Below are 16,439 nucleotides of genomic sequence, written 5' to 3'. Positions count from 1 at the left end.
ATAGAGCAGGGTTTAGAGCTGTTGTGCATAGGGTCGCTATGAGTCGGAAACGACTCGATGGCACATAACAACAACAACAACAACAACAATGTTTGAATAACTGGGAGAAAAGGTGGATAAATTTGGGGTCCAGAATCTCAGGAGTGTCTTAGCAGTTGGCCTGCTATAGGTAAAGTAGGAGTCTGGGGAAAATATACATGAGTTCATCTGTTATCTGAACCTTCCCACCCTGATGGGCTATGTTCCTAATTAGTGTTCCAAATCAATGTGAAGTGCTGATTCTGGTAACAGATGTTTAATATTTTCCCTTAAATAACATATTTATATTTTAATTAAGGGCCCCAGTGCTCTAAATCAAAGGAGTAAATCTTATTAAAATTATCATTCCTGGCTTGGCACAAGGTGATACTTATAAGCAGTGACTGCAGCCAGAGCAGGGGAAGTTTGAGAGGAGGGAAAAAAAAAATCATTCCTAATACCTTAGTTATCTAGTGCTGCTATAACAGAAATATCCCAAGAGGATGATTTTTACAAACAGACATTTATTCACTCACAGTTTAGGAGGGCAGAGGTCAAAATTCAGAAAGCTAGTTCTAGAAGGTGGCTTGCTCTTTCTGTTAGTTCTGGGGAAGATCCTTGTCTCCTTTCAATATCTAAGTGTCTGATGCACCTTGGAAATTTCCATGGGTCTTGATATCAATCCTCACTTGAGACTAGGAGATTCTAAAAGATGTGGTCTACTCTACCCCTGGTGAAACCGTGGTAAGGAGTTGCACTGCCAACTCAAAGGCACACAATTCAAATCCACCAGCTTTTCTGGGGGAGAAAGATGGGTAGTCTACTCCTGTGGGATTTGTTGTTGTTGTTATTGTTGTTATGTGCCGTTGAGTGGCTTGCGACTCATAGCGACCCTATGTACAACAGCTCTAAACTCTGCTCTGTCCTGTGCCAATTGCACTGTCTCTGACACACTCATCCCGATTGCCCCAGTCACTGAATCAATCCACCTCCCAGAGGACCTTTCCCTTCTGCGCCTGCCCTCCACCCTCCCAAGCATGATGTCCTTCTCCAAGGACCGGTCTCTCCTTACAACATGACCAAAGTATGTCAGACGAAGTCTCAGAATCCTTGCCTCCAAGGAGCAGCCCAGTTTAACCCTCTCTAAGATGAATCTGTTTGTTTTCTTAGCAGTCCATGGTACCCTCAGCACTCTTCTCCAACACCAAAGCTCAAAGGCATCAATTCTCCTTCTATCCTCCCTGGTCACTGTCCAGCTCTCTGATGCATAACAAGTGATTGCCAAGACCATGGCCTGTACCAGATGCACCTTAGTCTCCAGAGACACACCATTGCTCTTTAGTACTTTAGAGGGGTCCCTACCACTAGAGGGTCAGCTATGAGTCCGTTCTGACTTGACAGCATATAGCAATACAGCAATCCTTGCTCTGCCTCCTTTTTTGTGGTAGTCAGGCCCTCCTTCTTTGCTTACTTCTCTCTCATTTCGTCTCTTGTGAAATAAAGTGTGATTGTAAGCCATATCTCAGGGAAACTCATCTGAGATCAGGGCTCTGACATGCATAAGGGGGTTGCACCCTCCCTAATTTCCTTACACCTGATTTGCTGATCTCATTACATCACACCAAGGAATGGATATCATTACATAATTGCCAAACCACTGAGTCATGGTCCAGCCAAGTGGACACATATTTGGGGTGGCACCATCCAATCTATGATATTCTATCCTTCGGCCTTTAAGAATTCATGTCCTTGCCACTTGAAAAACCTCAAATGATCATCGTAAAAGTCTTAGGTCAACTCCAAATGCACATTCCTGGGACACAATTCCTCTTCATCTGCAATTTAGAATATGTTTTATCTGCTTCCAAAGTATAATGTCAGCGCAGGCATAAGATAGGCAATTTCTATTACAATAGGAGAAATTAAAGGGAAAAAAATGGATAACAGGTCCAAGGAATTAAAAAACCCAGCAAAACATTTTACATTAGCTCTCAAGGCTTGCAAAGAATCCTCTGTTCTCTAAGACCTTCTAGACAATGGTCTGGGCGTCCAGGCTCTGGATATTGGCCTTAGTCTGTGGATTTTAGGTAGAGGTCCCTTAACCTTGGGTTTTAACTCCACCACCCAGATTCACTGCGGTAGTAGGTAGTATCGCTGCTCCCTTGGCTTGGGCCGCCCTATTTTCTTAGTCCAGCTGGGTGGTGGCCATCAGCCCCAGCAGGCCCTGTTCTTCTTCCCCTTAATATGAGCCCCACCCGCTTAGCTTTGGGCAGTAGCTCCAGTTCCATTCTCTTGACATTGGTGGACAGCTGCCCTGCACCACACAACTGAAATCTGACTCTGAAGACCAGGAGACCACAGCCCTACTTGAGACCCCAGAGGGCATGGCCCTCTGGTTTTCTTCTGAGGCAGCTGTGCTTCCTTTGTTCCTTGTCTCTTCAGCTTCTGCTTCCTCCCTTGTCTCATGGTCCCTGAGGCCTTTCGGGTTGCCTAGACTTCTGTACTGATCAGTCAAATGTTAAACGGCTCTTCAGTTCTATCAGTAAATTTCTAAAGGCACCACCTTCTCCAGTAAGCCTTGGCTTGAAAGGAGCACCATAGGCCAGGTCCTACACCATCTCTCACTGGTCTCCTGGCTCTGCTGCCACTGTTTCTCTGCCACAGCTTCTTGCTGTTTGTGCCATCTCAGTGGTACAGATCTCTTCACTTCCTTCTGAGCTCTCACCAGAGTTGTCTTTGGCATTTAAAACTCCACAAACAGTCTTTTAAAAGCAATCTAAGTTTTAACTGTTAGACTCAGTAAAATACATCCAGCCTGTATTCATTACTAATTAAAAAAACTACTTGCACATTTGATATATCTGTTAAAGCAGTACCCCACTTCCAATACTAAAATCTTAGTTATCTGGTGCTGCTACAACAGAAATGTCACAAATGAATGGCTTAAACAAACTAATTTATTCTCTCGCCATTTAAAAGACTAGAAATACAAGTTAAGAGACAGCAGCTCTAGACGAAGGTTCTCTCTGCCCATCAACTCAGGGTTCTTGTGTCACTTTTTAACATCTGCAAATCTGGCGTCCTTGGGAATGTCCATAGTTCTTGGGAAAAAGTTTGTATGGATCTAGGACATTTTCAGTGGTCCAAAGAATGTGCTCTACTCCTGTCTCTTCTTTCTTGTTAAGAGGCAGGTCTCCCCTTCTCTCTATACTTTTCTTTCCTTTTATTTCCTCTAAGATAAAAGGTGATTCAAGCTGAACCACAGGGAAACACTCTTTACATTTGATTAATGCTGTGGTGTGAGAGAGAGTATGCATCCTGCATTAATTCCATTGTAAGTGATTCAGTGATAACATAAGATCATATTATGGAAAAAGTATTACATCATTGTGTAACTGCCAAAGCAATGAGATTTGTAGCCCAGTCAAGTAATAGATATATTTGGGGGCAATTTATGGCACCTATAATTGTAAAAAGTACTATAAAGTGCATCTTTCAATCTCATTGTCATTGAGTCAGAAAAAAAAGACCCAAATTCCATTAGGCTTTCAGAGGCTGTAAATTAAACAATAGGAAATAGTGTATTTTTCTATTGTGCAGCAGCTTGTGAATTCCAGCCACTGCCTTTAGAATGGTATCACAACTCGTTAAGAACTATGCTCCAAATTTTGTGCAATGAATGATTTATTTTTTTAAATTTATTTATTAATTTTTTTTTATGTGTGTACTGTCAAATTGGATCTGACAGGTGCAGGAGGCGATTGTTCCTCCTTCTTCAGCAGAGCATCTGGTGGATTCAAACCACACACCTCTGGGATTGCAGTGCAGTTACCTACCACTAGGCCACCAGAGCTCGCCCAATGAATGATTTATTAATTGCAAATCCTCTTTTAAAAACAAAATGTAAATGTTAACTATTCACATGGATCTCATCTGATGGACTTCTGAGGACTCACATCTACTATATCTATGCAAAAAGTATATGAAGAAGCTCAATATTGGCAGTCTAAATCAGGCCAGGTCCTGACTGTGGAATAGACCACGCATGTGCAAGTTCAAGCTGAAGCTGGAAAAGTGAAAACAAGTCCATGAGAACCAAAATATGAACTTTAGTCTATCCCAATAGGATTAAAAACTATCCCCATAATAGATGTGGTACATAGTAACCAAAGTCCAAAGTAGATGTGGATAACAATAAGGACATCCATGTAGTAAAAGGCCATTACAAAGGCAGGAAAGAAAAAAAAGACCAAAATGGATGTCAGAAGAAACTCTGAAATTTGCGCTAGAATGTAGAGAAGCCAATACAAAGGGAAGAAAGAAATGCTGAAGTGAGGGGTGGACTTAAAATTTCAAAGGAAAGCTCAAAGACAAAGAAGGGGAAGGACACACTTGGCTTTTGTCAAGCTGAAAGAACTGAAGAACAAATTTAAGGCTGTGTGGCAATGCTGAAGGCTTTCTTGGGTAAAATCTTGAATGATGGAGGAAGCATTAAAAGAAGTTGGGAGGGATGTATTGAGTCACTCTATGGAAAAGAATTGGTTGACATTGTACCATTTCAGAAAGTAGCATATGATCAAGAACCAATGGCAATAATGGAGGAATTTCAAGCTGCACTGAAGGCACTGGGAAAAAATAAGAGCCCAGGAATTGACTGACTACCAATTTGCATGTTTCAACAAACAAATGCATGCCCTGATGTGTTTACAAAGTTGTGCCAAAAAATTTGAAAAACCACTGTATGACCAACTGACTGCATGGAATACATATTTGTTTTCATTCAAAAACAGGCAATCCAACAGACTATAGAAATTATAAAATAATATAATTAAGAGTAAATTTAAAAAGAAAATCTTGCTCAAGATTATTTTAAAATGGCTGGAACAGTCCATCAACAGGAAACTGCCAGAAATTTAAGCTGGCTTCAGAAGAGGCCATGGCATGAGGGATATCATTACTGTTATCAGATAGATCTTGGCTGAAAGCAGGGAATACTAGAAAGATGTTTGTGTTTTTTACTATGTAAAGGTATTTGTGTAGATCATAACAATGACGGCTAACATTGAAAAGAGTGGGACTCCAAGAACAGTTGTGCTCATGTGAAACCTGGACAAGAGAGCAAGAAGCAGTTAGAACAGAACAAAGCAACACTGCATGATTTAAAATCAGGAAATGTATGTGTCCAGTGATATAGTTTCTTTATACTTATTCAGTCTGATAAAAAAATAATTAGAAAAGATGGGCTATTTGAAACTGTGGCATTAGGATCAGAGGAAGACTTGGCAACAACAACAACCTGAGTTATGCAGACATGAATTCTCATTTGCCGAGTTATGCAGTTCTGTTACCTTGCTTACAGATAGGGAAGAAGTCTTGAAACACTTACTGCAAAGCAAAGACTACAGCTTTCAATATTCAATGTCAAGAAAACAAAAATCCTCATCACTGGACTAGTAGGCAACATAATGATAGAGAAAAGTTTGAGGCTGTCAATAATTTCATTTTAGGGGGTCTACAGTCAGCACCCCTGGTAGCAATAGTGAAATCAAAAGAAGTATTGCACTGGTAAAATCTGCTGTTAAGGTCCTCTCCAAAGTGCTTAAGAGCAAGGATGTCAATTTTAAAGACCAAGAATTTCCTGATTCAAGCCATGGTATTTTCAATTACTTCCTAAGCACCTGTACAGAAGAAGAAACTGACTTTGAATCATGCCTTGAGAGAAGAGTAATCAATATCCCATGGACTGCCAGAACAAGTCTGTCTTGGAGAAAGGGCCACCAGGGTGTAATTTAAGATACAAGAATTGTAGAAGTTTGCCTCACATACTTTAGATATATTTCCAGGAGGAGCCAGTCCTTGGAAAAAGACATCCTATTGGGAAATTTGGAGTCAGGGAAAGTGAAGAATATCCTCAAAAAGATGGATTGGCAAAGCATGGCAGATTACAATGATGGTGCAGGATAGGGCGAGGTTTTAATCTGTTGTTCATAGGATAGCTAGAAAAGCAGCTGACTTGATGGCACATAATACAGCTATCCAGTGTGAAAAATTACTCTGAAATAAAATTGCTGTTACTTTGAAATCATGTTGTATAGCTCTTTGCTTATTGAATGCACTTTATTTACTTTTAAAATTTTGTATCTTGTTATTGATATAAAACATTTTTAAAGCTTGAGTATTTACATTTCATTATCATTTTAATGGTCATTTGACTATTAATAAGAATTATTTATTTTCATATTTTCCCTTCTTAAATTGGTCTATGAGAAGACAGCTACTTGTTCTGATGTTAGTTATCAGCATGAACCTGGGGAAGCAGTAAAGGAGGGAAGCAGTAGATTTTCTTTCTGCTCGAGTGTTCTGCGATTCTGTATTTTTATTCCCCTCTTCTTCTCCAGTGGCAGGACCTTCACCTCAAAGAAAATGTCCCACCTTCTCTTTTACTCCTGTCACGCACTTTCTACCTGATAGATGTGAAGCCCAAACCAATTGGGATACCCCCAAGTGTGGAGGTGAGTAATGGGGCATATGCCAATTTAGATTTAGATCTTGCCCCAAACATTTTTGAAAATATTTTTAAAATTCTTAAGAGGTAAGGAATGGGCTCAAGCATATCAAAGATGATGAGGGTGGGACAGGACAGGCCAAGGTTCAGATGAGTTGTTCATGGAGTTGTTATGAGTCGAAGTTGATTTGATGGCACCTGACAACCACCACACCACCACCAAAACACCTAAGCAAGCCACTCAGAATATCTTTAGTCATGGGGTTATTAAGGATTCCTGCTAGTGCACTGGTGAAGGACTTGCCTACTATTGCCCTTGAATTTTGGTGTTGGAGAAGTGTACTGAATATCTCAGAGACTGGAAAAAGAACAAGCAAATCTGTCTTGGAGAAAGTGCAATCAGGGTGTGTACCTTGGAGGTAAGGATGGTAAACTTGATTTCACAGACTTTGGCCGTGTTGTCAGGAGAGGTCAGTCCTTGAAAAAGACACATGCTGGGAAAGGTAGAGGGTCAGAGAGAAAGAGAGAGAGAGAGAGGAAGACCCTCAACAAAATGGATCAACAGTGACTGCAACAATAGGTCCGAGCATATTCACAATGGTGAGGATGGTGCGGGATAGGGCAAGTTACAGATCTATTGTTCATAGGGTCAACTCGATGGTACCTAACAACAACTACTACTAATGGAAAGGTCGATGGTTCAAACTTAACCACCACTCAGGACAAATATGTTGCAGTATGTTTCTGTGAACACTACATCCTTGGAAACCCGGTGGGCAGTTCTATTCTGTTGTTTATAATTAAGAAAGGTGTGCATCAGAGTTGTATCCTTTCTCCATACTTATTCACCAGGATGGGAGGAAGACTCACCAGTAACTTTTGGTATGCAGATGATACAACCTTGCTTGCTGAATGTGAGGAAGACTTGAAGCACTTGCTGCAGAAGATCAAAGGCTGAAGCCTTCAATATGGATTGCATTTTCAATGTTTAAAAAAATCACCAAAACAGCAAAAATTCTCACCACTGGATCAATAGGCAATGGAGAAAAGTTTGAAACTGTCAATAACTTCATCTTACTTGCATCCACAGTCAATTTCCTTGATTCCAGCAGTCAGGAGACGAGAAGATATATTGCACTGGGAAAGATTGCAGTCAGAATCTCTCTAAATTATTGAGGAGAAGTGATGACAGTATGAAGACTATAATGCACCTGATTGAAGACATGGCCTTTTCAGTCACTTGCTATGCATCTGAGCTGCACAATGAATAAGAATAACAGAAGAATAATTGATGCCTCTGAGTCATGGTATTGGAGAAAAGTACTGAATGCCCTATGGTCTGCCAAAAGAACAAAGCAGATATGCCTTGAGAAAGTGTGGCGAGAGTGCTCCTTGGAGGCAAAGATGATAAAGCTTCCTCTCACATACTTTGGGTTGTTAGGAGAGACTATTCTTGGGAGAGAAGAACATTGTGCTTGGAAAGGTGGAGGGACAGTGAAAGAGATGAAGATCCTCAATCAGATGGACTGATTCAGTAATTGCAACAATGGGCTCAAGTGTATTGGAGATTGTGAGGTTGGCATGGGTAGCCCAGGGTTCAGATCTTTTGTTCAGAGGGTCATTATGAGTCGTACTTTATGCATTATGAGTCAATGGTATCAGCATCTAACAACTCTGTTCTGTAAGTTGTTGAATCAAAGTTTGTTACTTTCTTTCATATCTCTTTGATTTAAAATTTTACTATAAAGAGGGGGAGCTCTGGTGGTCTAGTGGCAAAAAGCTGCACTGCAATTCCATAGGAATGCAGTTTGAATCCACCAGATGCTCTGCTGGATAAGGAGGGGCAATCTCCTCCTATACCAGTCAGATCTGATTTGACAGTACACACAAAAAAAATAATGAAAATGAAAAATTTTACTAAAAAGTGTCAATGCCTTTGAGTTGTTGTGCTGGAGAATCTTGATCACACCATGCTGGACCACCAAGAGAACAAATAGGTCTGTATTGGAGAGGGTGAAAGCAAGCTGCTCCCCAGAGGCAATGATTTTGAAGCTCTGTCTTCAAAACTTCAGGCGCATGGCCAGGAGAGACCAGTCCTTGGCGAAGGACATCACTTTTGGAAGGGTGCAGAGAGAGGAAGATCCTGGATAAGATGGTTTGATACAATAACTAGGATTATGGGTGTTGGTGTCTCAGAGATAGTGAGACTAGCTCAGGCTAGACCAGGGTTGGGTTGCTATCAGTCACAGGAGACTTGATGACACATAACAACAACAATAGCAGTCCAATTTTTTTCTTTATCAATCTAGTGTTCAAAAGAAAACTGCATTCCCCCCCATTTCCTGTTTCTCCTTTTAGACTAGAGTGTAAAAGTCCTTGTTCTTTCATGTTTGCTTCACTATCTACATTTCTAGTAATTTTTACTTTATATTTTTGTAATTCATATACCCTATTAGTTTTTTAGTAAATAGCTACCCTAGAATGTAAACTTGCCCTCCTTTACTCATTCATCATCTTTAACTCAGTGTCTTTGTTTATCCTGATGATAAATAAACTGAAGAATCCAATATTGACCCAGTCAGTGGGATGGATGTCTTTGCTTTGTGCCCATGAGAAAGGGCTTCTCACCTCCAATTTTGTCTGGATTAGAAATTTGTGTCCATGAGAAAGGGCTTCTCACCTCCAATTTTGTCTGGATTAGAACTTTGTGTCCAAGAAAAGAAAGACTGTTATAGAATATGCTGTGCATGTGGATTAGTTGATTAGACAAAGCATTTCATAGTGAAAACTAGCAATTTTACTGCCAATTTAAAAGCCTTTTGTTAAAATCTACCTACCAGCTGCTCCAAGAGAGAAGATGAGCAGCATCCTCCCATGTGACTTACTATCTCCGAAAACCCACTGGAAGGTCACTTATGAGCCAGTTCTGGATCCTTGACAAGGACTGATTCTAAAACTTACACTATTGAGTCCTTGGGCAAACCCAAACCACCTACTTGACATCAGGAAATTCCATTTTGTCTTCTATTTCCGAATTTCCAGAGACTAGTGTAATAGTATGAATTTTTCAGTCCTCTAGGTTGAGAAATGCTGAGTAAGTTGTTCTCTTTTTATTCTCTTACTCCAGCTCTTTGCACATTCTGTTAAAATACTTTGCACTTTGTTTTCTTGAGGTGCCATATGAAATCTTCTGTTTACGTCTTTCATGTATCTCTTCTCCTTGCTTTAGCTTGATGCTCTAGTGAAATTTTTAGTTTTCCCTGACATCCATTTTGATCTTTTCTTCTTTTCCAATGTAATGATCTCCTTTCCTGGATTATAGCCTTGCTGTCATCCCACAACTCATCTGGCCTTCAATCATTACTGCTCAGTGCCTCAAACTTATTGAGATGATTTTTAAATGGAGGTGAGATAATCTTAGTCATATTTTTGTTCTCATAAGCTTGCTTTAATCTTCTTCAGCTTCGGTTTGAACTTGCACATGAGTAATTGATACTCTGTTCCACAAACTCAAGACTTGTGTTGCAATACTGAGAGATGCTATGGGCAAAATCTTGAATGACTCAGAAAGCATCAAAAGATGGATAGAATAAAAAAGTCATTGTACTAAAGAGAATTGGTCAACACGGAAATATTTCCAGAAGTAGCGTATGATCAAGATCCAGTATAATGAAGGAAGAAGTTCAAGCTGCATTAAAGACATTGGCAAAAATCCCCAGGAATCAATGGCATACCAATTGCCATGTTTCAACTAAAAGATACAGCCCTGGGCATGCTCACAAATCTGCACTAATTTGGAAAGCGGCTACCTGGCCAACTGACTGGAAGAGATTCATATTTGTTCCCATTCCCAAGAAAAGTGTTCCAACAGAATATGGAAATTATAAAAAAATCACTAATATCATATGTAAGCAAAATATTGTTGAAGATCATCCCAAAATGGCTAATACAGTTCACTGACAGAGAACTTTCAGACATTCAGCTGAGTTTGGAACAGTCTGTGGCACTAGGAGAATGGGAATCCCACATTTAATAGTGCTCATGCAAAGCTTTACCTAGATCAAGAGGCTGCTATCTGAACAGAGCAAGGGAACACTGTATAGTTGAAAAAATAAGAATGGTGTGCATCAGGGCTGTATTCTTTTTCCAAGCCTATTCAACCTGAATGCTCAACAGATAATTTGAGAAGCTGGACTCTGAAGAAAAATGTGGCATCAGGATTGCCTGTGCAATGCACATGACACAACCTTGCTTGATGAGAGTGAGGACTCAGAATGCTTGCTGATGATCAATCTCATTCAGAAGATCAATAGATTACATCTCAACATAAAAAAAAGTGTTCACCACTGGGTCACCTGGCAACATCATGATAGATGGAGAAAAGATTGAAACTGTCAACGATTTTGTCTTACTTGGATCCATCATCAACACCCTTGATACCAGCAGTCAAAAAATCAAAAGACATATTGCATTGGCAAAGTCTTCAAAGTACTGAAGAGGAATGATGTCAGTTTGAAAACTAAGGTGTTCCCGATTCTAATCATGATCCTTTCAGTCACTTGCTATGAGTTTGAGAGCTGGACCATGAATAAGTCTGACAGAAGAAAAACTAATGCCTTTGAGTTGTGATGTTACAGAAGAGTACTGAGTATCCCATGGACTGCCAAAAGAACAAACAGATAAATCTTGAAGAAGGTAACACAAAAATCTTGAAGAATGTGCAGCCAGAGTGCTCCCATGTTACTAGTAGGGGATATTCCTTGGAAAGGGATATCATGCTAGTAAAGGTGTAAGGTCAGCAAAGGAGAGGAAGACCCTCAATGAGATGGACTGACTGCAGCAATGTGTTCAAGTGTTTTGTAGATTGTGAGGTTGGCATAGGATAGGTCAGGATTCAGACCTGTTGTTCAGAGTTGCTATGAATGGCACCCAGTTTGACAGCACATAACCACCACAAACAACAGTATGGATCTAGGGAACTCTGGTGGTGCTTGAGGGCTACAGAGCAAAATGTCAGGTGTTTGAAATCAGAGCTCTGCAGAAGGAAGATTAGTCTATATAAAGATTTACAGTCTTGGACATCCTATGGGGCAGCTGTGTTATTTTGTATAGGGTTGTTATCAATCAGAACGGACTTGATAGCAGTGAGTTTAGTGGGCTGTCTGGATGTGGCCTTAGTTTAGGAAGGGTTCTAGGGAGAATGGAAGCAATTTTGGAGCAAAGAACATGTACTAAAATTCTCACTCTTGTCAAATTCCTAGAGTATACATTTAAAACAGATTAAAAGTATTTGTAATTTTTAGACTGCTCTTAGGAACAAAGAAATTTTGGATTAGCAGTGTCTCTGAGCTAAATTGGGGTTTTAATTATTGTATTATATATAAACTGTATTGTATTAAATATAAATGCATTACCCCAATGATGTTTTTTGAGTAAGGAAGACCTGGGAATTTAGGACTTTCACAAGGTCCTATGAATTTCACTGATTGTTTTTAATCCCTGTTGACTATGCAAAGGCTTTTGACTATGTGGATCACAAAAAGCTATGGCTGACTCTGAGAAGAATGTGAATCCCAGAACATTTGATTGTGCTTATATGAAAGAGCAAGGAGACACTGCATGGTTCAAAATTGAGAAGGGGGTCCGCCAAGGATGTATCTGGTCTCCATACTTTTTCAATCTGTATGCAGAACAGATCATCCAGGACTCTGGGCTGTACTTGGAGGAATGTGGCATCAGGATTGGTGGAAGATTTATCAACAATCTGTGTTATGCAGATGACACAACCCTGTTTGCTGAAACTGAGGAGGACTTGAAGCACTTGCTGCAGAGGGTCAAGGACTGCAGCCTTTATTATGGACTGAAGCTCAACATCAGGAAAACAAAGATTCTTACCACTGGGCCAATTGGCAGAATCAGTATGGATGGTGAAGAGATTGAGATAGTTAAGAGTTTTAGTTTGTTTGGCTCCACAGTTGACATTCTTGGTACCAGCAGCCAGGAAATCAAGAGACAAACTGCATTGGGAAAGTCATCTGGAGACTAAGATGTGCCTAATCTGGGCTCTAGCCTTTGCAATTATGTGCTATGCTTCGGAGAGTTGGCCAATGACTAGGGATGATAGCAAGAGAATTGATGCCTTTGAGCTATGGTGCTGGAGAAGTGTTGAATATAACCTGGACTGCTAGGAGAACAACTGAGTTTGTCCTGGAGAAGGTGAAGCCAGGGGGCTCCTTGGAGGCAGGATTCTGAAGCTTTTTGTCTGACATCCTCTAGGCATGTTGCAAGGAGGGACCAGTCCTTGGAAAGGGATGTCATGTTTGGGACAGTGGAGAAACAGCACAGGAGAGGAAGACCCTCGATGAGATGGATCAATTCAGGGATTGGGGTAGTGGGAGGGGTGTGTCAGAGACAGTGAGGTTGGCACAGGATAGAGCAGGGTTTAGGGCTCTTGTACCTAGGGCTACTGAGTCTAAGCGACTCAACAGCACATAAGAACAACAAATACGAAATTAGAACAAGCAGCATATTAGAATCTATAAGGAATTTTGAGACATACTGAATAGAAAATTCTGGATTTATTGTAGCCTCTCCCCTTCTAAAATATGCAAAAAAATTCCCTTCTAAAGAGCTATATTATGTATGTGCCCCCTCCCACCATTTTCTTGTTGCTTATAGGAGAATCTATTAAGCAACCCTATCATATTAAGTTAGACAAATTTATCAGATATTGTAATTATCAGACACTAAAAATAATGTCAATATTCACTGAGCTATGTCAGTGCTGGTAGAAGAAACTGAGGAGTAATTGATAAATGACAACTTTTTGAGACTATGAGAAAAGGATCACAACTGGCAAGTCAGTGACTGAGGATTTAGTGCAAAGCAAATTGTGCTAACAAGTACTGATTACTGTGGATGTATTTGCTTTCTGATCACAAAGCTCATTATGACTGCACATTTTTTTAATTTTAGGTTCCAAAGACTAATATTCCAGTAGGATCATCTGCATCTCCTGAATCTAAAGAGAACATGATGGATCCTGTACCTCAACAGAAGGAAAGTAAGGTTAGAAAATGAATTTTTATTTTATTTTTAAAAATAATTTTAACCCCTTTAATGAAACTAAATTTCAATCCATATCTGCGTCTTAAAATCTGCCAGTGTTAGCTATGAGTGGGTTCCGACTTGACAGTGCTCAACAGCATTGTTCCTTTTATTTCTTGTGCTTTGGATCTGTTTCTAGGAAAGTTCAAAGCTTGTTTATATGTAATTAGATTTAGCATTTGTTCTATGTTCCAGAATATGAAGTATTTGTTAGAAATTTCTGGCCATCATGGGTGTGGCTATGTATTTAGTACACATTTTTTTTAAAATCAATAATCTGTTCCGATGTATAAGGATGAAGAAATGAAACAAGTACCCCTAGTCACATCATCACCACCAAGAACACCATCCATTCCCATTCCATCACCTAAAGAATCCATCACTTCGTCAAAAGAAGCTGTATTTTAAAAAATTAACAAACCCAACCTCTAATTATCTGTAAGGGCTTTAAGAAGCCAGACTTATAACTACTACACAGTAGTTTTTCTTTCCAAACAGGAAGATGTCAGGTGAAATTTAGTCACCTGATAACCACTCATTTTTACCTCAATTATCCAAGAATGAAAACAAAAAAAAGGTCAACCAATACAACTGTGTAGCAAATGAAACATGTTAAGATTTGAAGCTAATTACAACATAAGCAGGTTATTTTTTTCTTTTCCAGATGGAAATTGTTTCCCTACATAGTTTATCTTACACAGACCCCTAGTGTCAAAATATACTAGCAAAAAACCCCTATTTAAATTCTAGAGGAACTGTATGTTAAGAAATGACTTGTTTACTATGCTCATTTGGCTGACACAAGTAAACAATAAGGGAGAGTGTCATGGGAGAGTTGAACTGTGTAGTGCCTTTGCTGATTCCTGATGAATCTAAGAACACACAAAGAGGTCAACATCTAGAAAAATGCTCCAACGCACACAGGGGCTTGCTTTGTATGCCTTTATTATCAAGGTAAATTCAGAAATTGTATATGGTCCCTAGATGGTGCAGTTAATGCACTTTGCTGTAGATGGGAAGGTTCAAAGTTTGAGTTTATCCAGGTGCTTCAAAGGGGATTTACTGATGCTAAGAAACAGTTCTACTCTGACACACGTGAAGCTGCCATAAGGAAGAACTGACAGCAACTTCCATGGCTCTGTTTTCTTAAGAAGTTACACTTTTGACTGTGATCAGTGCCTAAAGTCCTTGTGTTTTTAACCTACACATTCCAGGCCAACTCACAAAATACATCCCAGAACAGCAAGGCTAATTCAAGAGGAGCTTAAGGATCACTTAAGGATGAAGCTTTCTCCCCAGCTTCCTGCTCTCAGCGGTGGCATTCGCAAAGGGCCTCCCAGCTAAGACTCTCTGTGCCTGGATTGAGATGGTCAGCCATTTGGTCTTGGATCAGTTTGAGGACTTGTCACCATTTTAAATGATGTGAGCAGCGAAACCAAGTTCAGACTGCTTAGAGAAATATAATGGCAAAGTTCATTTCCTCCATAACATTATGTCATCCTACTTCACTTTGCCAACTATACATGTATAAAGTTACTCCACCCCCTAGTTGGTTTTGGACAGCATCGTATTTGTGCACATGACCTTTAAGCAAGGAAAGATTTTACATAGTGGAATTCAGGTTGGCACCTTAGATAACTCTGCCTCCTATGGCTTGGAACCCCAAGTACTTGAAAATCCTACAGACCTCTGTGAGCACACTGGACTAACCAATTCTTTTCGAGAGACCCATCGGTAGGAACAGTGTCTGAGGTGGATGGATACACTCATAGGAAAATCTGGATAGAAAAAGTGTTTCTCAGAGGAGAAAATGGAGTTAAACAGATTGGCAATCAAAAAGCTTTGGCAGCTGCTCGGCTGTTCTGACAGACATCCCTCCTCTGGCCTGCAGAGACTTCAGGAATCTGGGCGGCTGCCACTATTCTAGCACATATGGCTTTCATTAGCCACCATTTTGCAAGGAGACATAATTAAGGGTTTAAGACTTAACCATTTGTTTTTGCTGGGTGTGTGTTTTTCTGATCAGTCTTTCGTAAATAAGGCTATTTGTTAGTCACAGGGGTTGTTCAAGTCTGATATAATCCCCATGCTACCTAGGAACAAGTACTTAGTATTTAAGTTCCCCGTTTTCAGTATGAAGACTAAAAAACTTTCAAGCTGTGGGTGATGAAATTTGCTTTCTCACTGTAAAATTGAAAGCAGTTACGACATCAGAGTCAATTAAACCAAGTAAAACTTCCATTTGCCCTGTCTGAAATCACTAAATGAAGATCATCACAAACCTCTTCTCTATTGGAAGACACGTCCCACCGTGAACAGCTGATGAACTTGTTTCCTGAGAGTGTGCAAACACAGCATCCCAGGGGCTTGCCACTGGTGTAGCAAGGTGACTCACATAAATTTTCCCATTTTTAAGAATGATAGCACCTATTTTAATTAGCCCACTTTTCAAGCGTTAGATGTGGGAAAGGGATTAGCTAGTTAACTTGCTCCATCCTGTTTAACTCAGTGATTCATATTTTCTGTTGGGCTGTTCTAAAATTCTTTCTGGCTTTCACTGTGAGTAGAATGGGCATGCTTAGGACCAGATGCTCCTGATCACTTTTTTCCTCAGTTGGTCTTCACGTTTTAAGACTACCTCTAGGCATTTAAGGGAGTTTGGTGTGTGTGCATGTCCATAAATTGTTACTTAAAAAGTTGAAAGGTCCAGTCTACTTAGTAGCACCTTGGGTGAAAGGCCTAGGGATCTACTTTCCCAAATACAAGTATATCCTAGCAGCCCCGAGAGTGTAGTGTGTCATGTGTTATG

At 40.0% G+C, this 16,439-nt stretch overlaps 1 protein-coding gene across 1 annotated transcript in view; it reads left to right on the top strand.

Annotated features, from left to right (window-relative positions):
• LETM2 (leucine zipper-EF-hand containing transmembrane protein 2) overlaps window positions 1–14,898 on the top strand; it is a 58,141-nt gene extending 43,243 nt beyond the window's left edge. Inside the window, exons 7-10 of the mRNA XM_006900286.1 lie at window positions 6,417–6,530; window positions 13,499–13,591; window positions 13,925–14,031; window positions 14,838–14,898. Coding sequence (XP_006900348.1) covers window positions 6,417–6,530; window positions 13,499–13,591; window positions 13,925–14,031; window positions 14,838–14,898 — 375 coding nt within the window. The remainder of the gene's footprint in view (window positions 1–6,416; window positions 6,531–13,498; window positions 13,592–13,924; window positions 14,032–14,837) is intronic.
• Window positions 14,899–16,439: the final 1,541 nt, after the last annotated feature.

Source organism: Elephantulus edwardii, unplaced genomic scaffold (assembly GCF_000299155.1).
Source record: "Elephantulus edwardii isolate Elephantulus edwardi_28Jun2011 unplaced genomic scaffold, EleEdw1.0 scaffold00279, whole genome shotgun sequence".
NCBI lineage: Eukaryota > Metazoa > Chordata > Mammalia > Macroscelidea > Macroscelididae > Elephantulus > Elephantulus edwardii.
Note: the sequence above shows the minus strand (reverse complement) of the source record. Positions and strands in the feature narration are given on the sequence as shown.